Source organism: Cryptomeria japonica, chromosome 8, assembly GCF_030272615.1.
Source record: "Cryptomeria japonica chromosome 8, Sugi_1.0, whole genome shotgun sequence".
Taxonomy (NCBI): Eukaryota; Viridiplantae; Streptophyta; class Pinopsida; order Cupressales; family Cupressaceae; genus Cryptomeria; species Cryptomeria japonica.
In genome coordinates, this window is record NC_081412.1 from 466556732 (window position 1) to 466566715 (window position 9984).

The following is a 9984-nucleotide window of genomic DNA, read 5'->3' on the forward strand; positions in this document are numbered from 1 at the left end:
CAACAAGGAAATAACCAACAACCATCACATTAATAAGTGAAACATTCAAATATATAAGATGAAGAATATATATCAAATTTAATGAGGCATATGAACACAAATATTATGTCGTCTACACATATTAAGTTAATCCTATGTGGCCAATCAAATGTCATCACAAAGGGAGATAATTACCAATTTTAAATTCATATCAATAGGAGCTACTATGAAGCCCAAAAGAAAAATCAATAAAAAATAAGATCTAAAGGATACTAATTTATCCAATCTTATCCATTTTGCACTAGAACTACTAAAAAGGGTTGGGAAAGGAACCAACTTAATATTATCCAATAAATCTATCAGCATATTTGCTTCCCAATAACTTAGTGTGAGAATGTCATTGAATCAAATGACTTCTTTAGCTTCTTTATCTCCATCTAGAAACCAATTATTCTTCTAGCTCGAATCAAATCTTTTATGAAAACCATTAATCACAATAAATGAATCATTCTCAACCTTAAGGTGCCTTCCTAGAGAAGATACTAATTCCAATATCAACACAATAACCTCTTGTTCTATCTCATTATTAGTTTTGAAATACAAGACAAAGAGAACCCTCGTGCATTAAAGAACCACTTTAATAATTTTTAATAATTTATATTATAATTTGTGTCAAATAAAATTCATAAAAATTATTAGACGGATTTCATTCTATTGGTTTAATTTTAGTTCAATTAATCAATATGTATCAAACACCAAAATGCTAAAGAATAAGAGCTTCACAATATCATTGCAAACTTGATCTCTTATAGCTTTCAAATCAATCCAAATAGAGATGAAAATCTCCAAGTTTAAACAACAATTCCTTTGAATTGTCAACTTTTTTATAGAAGGATTGAGAAAGATGATTTCATGATCTCACACTTGCACTTCTTAAAAAACAATTATTCACTGAAGAGGGTGGTTTCAAAACTATTATCAAGTCTCTATGACTTTCTCAAAAGGTTATATATATGAATTTCAATAAGTATGAGACTTGAGTCAACTAGTTAATTTTTTTTTAGATCTAGTTATATCACATTTTTCAAGGTGAGATCCCAAATATATCTTTAAAAGTTTCAAACACTAGGGTAATGTGACTTCAATCTATCTTTAGATTTCAATATAAGGTGGAAAATCATATCTATTAGTTTTTAAACTCTTTTCAAGTTTACCACTGGTTTTAGGTGTAACATTGTGCTATGCATTTCAAAGTGTAAGTGCAGTATGTGTAGTGATTTGAAACTAGTGGAGTTGTATTAGGAAGTTTTAGAAAACATCATGCATTCAATCACTTTGTAGATTGTTTTTTTGTTTTCTATATGGTTTGGTTTATAGTGTGGATGGTGTTCTCTAGTATGGTCTAGAGGAAAAATGTTCTTGCGATTCAATAATATTCTACTATGACTAATTAGATCTATATTGTATTTGAACAATTATCACTAATTAAGGATATCGAATCAAAGTAAACCAAGATAGGCAAATAAATTCTAGAGAGTTTGTTTTAGATCTATTTGACAATTAATAAATATTTGTCATTTTTTAACTACCTTTTTAGATTACTTTGGAATGTTCATTGTTATCTCTTTTACAATTTTGTTGCTATTAATTATTTCATTAATATTTAAAATTTCTTATTTCTTACTTAGATTATTGAATAAGAATAAAAAGAAATAAAATTTGATTCAAGATATAGAATAAATTGAGCAAAGAAATAGATTTATATATTTTGATAGCTTCTAGAAACCTAATTATTCTACATGATATTGAAATTTATCACCACCATCTATTATTCATCAATATTGAATAAAATTATTTATTAAAATAAATTTAAAAACATTTTCTAATCAAGTAAATAAACATTTGCATGATATTTTTACATCTATATTAAATAGTTTAAATTCTATTGTAAATATAAAAAATGCCTCTATTTATTTTAAAACTCGTCGTCTTTTATAAAAATCATTTATAATTATCATTGATTTTGACAAATAATAAAATATATAAAAAAATATATTATATATTATATTAATTATTGTACAAATATTTATCTTTGAAGAATAACATTTTTATTATTTAATCATTATAAAAACCAATTTTAAAACTTGATTTTGCAAGATAAATAGATAATTCACTAATTTAACAAATGACATACATATACAAGACAAATTATTTAAGTCTTTTGATTGTTTTGCTCAAAGATAAGCTTTTTCTTCGCCTTGTCCAGCAAGAAACACGTGCATCGTCTGCAAATCAATGGTTGTTTATAATTGTTAAACTCGATACTAAGAAAATGATCTATTAAAAAAATCAAATAATTAGGCAATGCAATATGTAGATATTTATTCAAGAAATTTGGGTTGAGTTTTATTTAAAAATTATGTATTTGAATCTTGATATTAATATTATAATTTGATAGATTATGAAAAATGCTTCTTAATTATCAATTGATGAGGTAAAGAACCAACTGATTCATAAGGCACAACGCTTGTAGGTTTTAAAAGAGTCAGTTGATTCATAAGGCAGGGAACGAAAGATTCTTTTATAGTCCATGATGCCATGGGACTGATTCATAAGGTAGGGGGACGAAAGATTCTTTTATAGTCCGTGATGCCATGGGACTGATTCATAAGGTAGGGGGACGAAAGATTCTTTTATAGTCCATGATGCCATGGGACTGATTCACAAGGTAGGGGAACGAAAGATTATTTAATAGTCCATGATGCCATGGGACTACCTCGTATCCGTACTCCTTGCGGGAGGCCAATGCTACAAACGAGGTGTACACACCTTACCCCTATGGGATTTGAACTTGTAACCTCTTTCGAGAACATGAGTTCTCCACCACTAGGCTAACTCAGACTTACCCCCAATTGCTGAAAGTTTTGCAAGGTAACATGTTAAATGAGCAAGAGAAAGAGTTCAATGATTCATAAGGCACAACAATTGCTGAAAGTTTTATAAGTACTATAACATGTTAAATGAACATAAGAAACTCTACAAATATGCTAGAACCAAAATATCATACAATGAATGCTAAATAAACCAAATAGATTCTTAATCACTACTCACAAATAAAGAAAAAATTGAACCAAAAAAAATGATTAAAAAGCTTCTAGAAGGCTTGGAGTGCATGTACACCATTCTGTCCAGCAGTTATTTGAGACTCTTTAACCAAAAAAAGTCTTCAAAACCTCAAACTCGAGTACATTGACAACCATACATGTCACCGACCTGTACAAGATTGTCAGATACTTTTCATGCTTTTGTATTCATTGCTTTGCTTGTGTAGGCCGTAATAAAATTTTATGGGGAATAATATCTGTGCATTGAAACTTTTCTTTTTGGTAAGTAGGGTATGTAATTCTAAACTTATAAGCTTGGTGTTTGATTTCCCCACGAAAGCTCTACAGATCGGAAGAAATAGAGAAAACATGTAAAAACATGCTGTAAATTTGTCTGTATCTGTACATGATTTAATCTGAACTTTGATTCAGCAGTTTTTTTTCTCTGGTTTGCATGATTTAAAGCCCACAATACCTGAGAAACATGTATTGGGTTATTCAAAACAGGATCAATTGAGCTCATTATGATCTCTAGGTAACTTTTAAGGAGATTTTTAGTGGGCTATTTCTAATTTGACAATTTAATGACTGTTTGAATGATAAATCATTTGATGTTAAGTGATAACTTGATCTTACAAGGGCAAGAAGTACCTGATGGTGATCTCCTGGATGAATAGGAGAGCGATCGTGGCATTCTGAAGCTTCCCACTCTCTGCAAGATGTTGGGCTCTCTGTACAAATAATAGAAAAGCCCAAAGATTAGTCCTTTAAATAATGCAGAAACATTGCAATGAAGTACCGAATAATTACTTGATTGCAGAGGCGAGCCAATCTAGAGCATCATGAAGGCCTTCCCCTGTTTTTCCACTGCAACTCTGGACATGCCATTTTCTGGTAGCGCTCAGATTTCCAAGACCAAGCCTCTCAGTCATATCAACAGAGTTCATCGCCGTTGGAAGATCATGTTTGTTGGCCATAACCAAAAGCTTCACACTGCTCAGTTCTGGATCATTGATCAAACTGTCCAATTCCTGCTTTGCCTTCTTCAGCCGCTCTTTGTCACAACTATCTATGACAAATATAAGCCCCTGTTTTTCCATTAAAACAATTTACACCAATTTACTGTTCTTGGTTTTATTTGTGTGAGAATTTTTTCATCAATTTTTCAGATCATATTATGTGATCAATCGTCAAAATAAAATTAGACTCCTTCATTCTGATGATGGATCACTGAGTGTGATCCCAATAGTTAATGCAAAAACTCACACAATCAAAAGCCAGAAACAACAAATTCTCAGTATAATAGATTGTGGAAATCTAATGTCATTAACAATTTACACCCATGCTAAAAAAAAAACACAAATTCAATATTTTGATGAATCTATCAACAAAATAATTACTTCAAAAATTCACTTAAATACACATCATTAACATTTTATTTAAATGTTAAATAGATCACCAAACAACCAATAATAATTTTACATTTAATCTCTATTAAAAAATAATAGATAATTGTCCTCAAAATTTAACACCCCATCCAATGCCAAAAAATGACAAAGTACTACTTTTAACTATTAAGTCCAGCAGAAAAATCTATTATAGTAGAGTTGTTTTAGTTTTACCTGAGCATTGACCATGTACTGCTTCCACAGATGCCTAATCTTGTCTTGGCCACCCACATCCCATACTGTGAAGCTCAAGTTTTTGAATGTCACAGTCTCTATATTAAAGCCTATTGTGGGTACTGTTCTCACATACTCTCCCAGCTTCAACTTGTATAAAATGGTTGTTTTACCTGATCAAACAAACAGATCCATGGCTTAGTAGGTAGGTTATATGTATTTTCAGCTTTGAATGTGTAAGTAATAAATGAGATATGGAGTGTTGTAAGTTTTTATTTTTGGATTTGATTGCGTGTCAATCAAATTCGAAAACAGTAATTTACAATTTTATGGATTGTAGAAATCTGATATCATAATATGGACTGTTTACAATCTGGTTGGTATGAGTTTTTCACACTACATATATTATTCAGGATACCATTTCTGAAATCAACTGTGTATATTTTTATATCAACATTTCAGATCACGCTCAATATACATTCAAACTCCTAGTTAGTATGAGATTTTCACAGTCCATATATTATTCAAGAGACTATTTCTGAAATCGTGTCTATTTCATATCAACATTTTAGATCACACTCAGTATATGTTTATACTCTTAATATAAGTTTTTCACAGTCCATATATTGTTCAAGAGACTTTTGGAAATCAACTATATCTATTTTTATATCAACATTTCAGATCAAACTTCAACATCTCAATAAATTTCATTCTATCTTAAACCAAAATATCAAAAACTCAAAAACATTATGCACCTGCTCCATCTAATCCAAGCATCAAGATTCGAACCTCCTTAGTCCCACAAGAAACACAATTGGCAAGTGCCTTAGCAGCTGTGTTGCCCATAATCTCTACTGATCTATTGCTTCTTCTCATGAGACTCCAAAATTCCTCTATTTTTTTGTTACTGCATTTTTTTTCTTATATCAACTCTGATTGGGCAACAGTTGGGAGACATTTTTTTTACTGATTCAAAAAGGAGTATGCATTCTTTGTTGTTACCTCTTCTGCTTTTTAGAAGATTAGAATACCTGCCGTCATTTCGAGGAAGAAACGATCAAATTACATGAGTAAACAGGACAAACAGAGTAGCCCAAAATAAATGAAATGATAATATCATGTAGTGTGACCCATTTCCATTTTCTTTAACACCTTTCATCATGTTTCCTGAAAATTGCCTCCAATTCACTTGAAATTCTAAACTTTACCCAAGTAAAGCCAACAATCATAAAGGAATGTTCACATACATGCTACTAAATCCAAAACTAGTACAACTGTGTATGAACCAGGTACCATGTATGACTATACCAACCAGTTCAGAATTATTATTCGGGGACCATGGTTGCATTTTTTTATTCTTAATGTTGCCTTATTCTTTTTAAAAGTATCCTACCAACCACCCCGTGAATTGTGCCTTTTGTAGGCACACAACATCAATTTTGAATTGGGCCCTAACTAGTTGATGTTCTGTGATGAGCATCAATACAATTTTTTGTTTTTTGTTTTCTGATGGAGAGATGTGGGGACACGGGGACAGATTTCGGAGATGGGGATCAAGTATCTAAATTTGGGGATGGTAGCGGAGTGGAGGTACAGGGGTGGTATTGATATACAAATTGAGGTGAATTGAAATCTTTACGACAAAATCTGTAAGATAAGATCTTTATGAATGCCTCATGAAAGGCAAATTAGTTTTCACAAAGTTAAAGATTGCAATCAGTATGTAATGAGATGTGCCATATAGGAAGTGACCTGACAGCGTCCCTGACGGAAATGGCAAAGGTGGTGGTTCTGTAAAGAAACGTTTCCCAAGTTCCCAAGTCCCAGATACGTCCCTTTATAAGAAATGTGAAATTTTTTGGGAGATGCGTCCCAATAGAACACTGGGACTCAACATTTTTTGAAAAAAAAAAATTCAATATGATAGTTGATTGTTGTTTGTGACTTTGCTTGTTTATTAGGTAAAAATCTGAACAAATCTTTTTTAAAGAGGTTTGTTTAAAATCTTCTCTTCCAACCCTAACTCATTGAAAAACCAAAAAACATCATCTTTCTATGGTGTTGTCAATCCAGCAGAGCAAATTCCTGTATTGTAGTCAAAAAGATTTTTGCAAATTAAAAAAAAGCATACCAAGTTGAGGTAATCAAGTTTTGGACATGGGAATCTTTTCTCTTTCAGGCCTATTCATATCTTTAGCATATATTCATGTCTCTAATCCGAGTGGAAATGACAGTGCAATGAAGACGTGGGGCGCACAAACATCCTTTGGTTTTCTTAATTGAAAAGTTTCATGCAACAGTGAAAGTATTTTTGTCTGGTGAAAATAGTATTTCTTTTGTATTTTGTTTTTGTATTTTTCATTTACTAAGGTTCATATGGTATCACGTCACCTTATACGCTGTATACAAATTATGTGTATTTTGTTTTTGTATTTTTCATTACTAAGGTTCATATGGTGTCACGTCACCTTATACGCTGTATACAAATTATGTGGATGAAATTAAAAAGGGGCTTCTGATAGAGCCTGCTGGATCACTTGCTTGCTCCAGCCCTTGCCCAGTGGTCTTCTTTTATAAGGGAAAATGGGATATCGAGGATGGATGTAAATCTTTTTATTATATTGAGTTTTTTTTTTGAAATTGAGTCAATCTCGAAAGATAGGTGTCTTAATAGGAAATAAAACAGTCTAAATGTCTCTTTAAAGGGAGAATGGGACATCAAGAATGAATGTGAATTGCTTTTTCATGCTAAGATTCTTCTTGAGGTTGTGTTCATCCTTAAAGATGGGCATGGTGTCCCGATAAGAAATAAAGAAGTCTCAATGTCTCTTTGAATGGTTTCAAAGAGAGAATGGGACATGACGATGGATGTGAATGATTTTGATACATTAATGTTCCTCTTGAAGTTAATTTGATCCTGAAAGATGGATGTGCTAATAGGAAACACAGTAGCCTAAATGTCTATTTAGATGGTTTCAAATGGAAATTTCAGAATTCTCTAGAACATTTTGACTTCAAGTCACCTTGAGTCTCTAGTTTATTGGGTTGTTTATGTTGAATTTCATTACAATACTAGGATCACAAGAAGATGACCATGCACATTAATCATAGGGTGTGCTCGATTAACCACAGGCAATGATTCAGATCATTGTTGCCCTCCCAACCATAGACGATATATACGGCTATCGTCTCCCCCGAGCACGAAATTATCTCTCTATATATATCAAATATGAACAACAAGATGCTTTTACAATGATCAAGTACAAAGGCCAATGTGAATCGCTTCACTCCTTGAAGCTATATGCTCAGATCAATTTACAATGCACAACTGTGTATGCAGTCCGTACTGCATTAATGTATCCAACCCATGAAGAATGTGTTCGATCAACCAAGGAAGAATACGATCTGCCAAGTAGAGTATTCGCTTTCCCAAGGAATGATTTCGCTGATGATAATTTAATTCGATTTGAGCTATATGAGAGTCGATCTGCTATGGAAGTCGATTTACTGTGGATGATGAACAAACTTGTTGATGATAAACACGAACTGCATATAGGAAATCTTCCACACGATTGGAGTATGTTCCAAAATTCATCAAATGAAAGAGGCAGCATCCCTCTTATACATGCCACGGTGACTCTTCATGAAGAGTCGGCTTCTTCAAGGGCAATGTGATCCTTCATCAAGGGGTGGCGGACAATATCAATGAGGAGACGTGTCTAACCATGGGTGATGGGTGTGTGTCTTAACTGATGCTTAGTTAAGGACTTAAAAAACAATACTGCTTCATAATGTATATTACCCGCTTTCTCTAGAGTATACACGGGTTCATGATTGTCTAAGGCCGATAGGCCAATTAGACAATCATGTTTGCTATGTAGGCCAAGGGAGGGATCTGACCATAGCTATAACTTCAACAGTCTCTTGGGCAACATCTATCCAGCCCCTACGATGCACAGGCATCTTATGCATACAATACATGTTATACATACATAAAACTGCATGACAACGTCTACCACATCCTATGCATACAATACATGTTGCCCATACATTACATGTTACATATATATATAACTTCATGCCTGCATGCTGGTGCATCGTAGAGGCTGGGTGGACATTGCCAGTTTCTTGATGCTTCTTGGGAGTGGTTGTATGTGTTTGTTGTGCTTAATCCCTCTAAGATGTTAGCAGTTTGTTGTAATCTTGCAGTTTTTGTGCTGCTTGTTTTATGTTATATTTCAAACTTGTTCCGTGTTATACGCTCCTTGTTGATTTGTTAATCTTCTCTGCTCTATCTTTAACTTAAAAATATGAACTAAACTAACAAAGATTATAGATTAATCGACAAAACTTGTGATATGCTTTTTAATTATATCATTTATGAAAAATGATTAGACCAGATTAAATCCATGGGTTAACCTTTTCTCTACATGTATGCTTTCAGTATCATAATCTATCTAAATGACAGATATGTCCAAACTATACAAGCACATTAAGATCTTGTAGATTGTATTCCTGTGATTGTGTACAGCCTAAAGATAGGCATATTCCTGGGTAATAATACATTTAGAAAGGATAAAGCATTCAAACAGGAATCCCCTCAATTCAATCATTCACATGTCTTGACAGGATGGCCCATTTCATCATTTAAGTATCCACTTACATAGTTCTCTGTCCCATGAATCGATGTTGTTTGACAAATGTGCTGCGGTATAAGCGGGAAAATTGGTATTTTCTTCATTAAATTTGTTCCTGGTGGGGCAATAAGATTAATGGAAGTCTTCCTTCTTGACTAGATTGGTTATTCTGTACTCCATGATTTACTTTCAAGCTACTCAAACATGTTATTATTATTATGCCGTGGAATGAAAGCAATGAAGTAGTGGGCCGACCAGCTGGGTAAAGAAAAAAATGGCAACACATAGAGATTGATGCATTATGAATCAATACCTCTGGTTGGATGTTTGGAAAAAATGCTGTTCAAATGTCACAGGGCACATAAAACAATTCTGAGTGTTTGTATTCCAATGAGTTAAAACAAGAGTGATGGTAACCATTTTCTAGAAGTGTTATGGACGTGTAGGGATGAGAAGTATTGCTCTAAGAATTGTGGTCCAAACACTGTTCAAATGTCACAGGGCACATAAAACAATTCTGAGTGTTTGTATTCCAATGAGTTAAAACAAGAGTGATGGTAAGTGTTATGGACGTGTAGGGATGAGGAGTATTGCTCTAAGAATTGTGGTAGTATCTTTACTGTTCAAAATCTGTTTTTTTTT

General features: G+C 32.9%; 1 protein-coding gene across 4 annotated transcripts; it reads right to left on the reverse strand.

Moving 5' to 3' along the window:
- Positions 1 to 2024: 2024 nt before the first annotated feature.
- Positions 2025 to 6590, reverse strand: LOC131034966 (ADP-ribosylation factor). Of its 4 annotated transcripts, none has more exons than XM_057966583.2 (6): positions 6458 to 6590; positions 5461 to 5736; positions 4706 to 4878; positions 3894 to 4171; positions 3735 to 3814; positions 2025 to 2264 (listed from the first exon to the last, which is right to left on the reverse strand). In XM_057966583.2, the coding sequence occupies exons 2-6, from the start codon at positions 5579 to 5581 to the stop codon at positions 2188 to 2190; spliced, it is 729 nt and encodes a 242-aa protein (XP_057822566.1). In that variant the 5' UTR covers positions 5582 to 5736; positions 6458 to 6590; the 3' UTR covers positions 2025 to 2187. The 4 variants fall into 4 exon arrangements, with proteins under 4 accessions (XP_057822566.1, XP_057822567.1, XP_059066012.1 ...); XM_057966584.2 differs by lacking the exon at positions 6458 to 6590 and adding an exon at positions 5953 to 6295; XM_059210029.1 differs by lacking the exon at positions 6458 to 6590 and having other exon boundaries at positions 5461 to 5910.
- Between the last annotated feature and the right edge of the window lie 3394 nt (positions 6591 to 9984).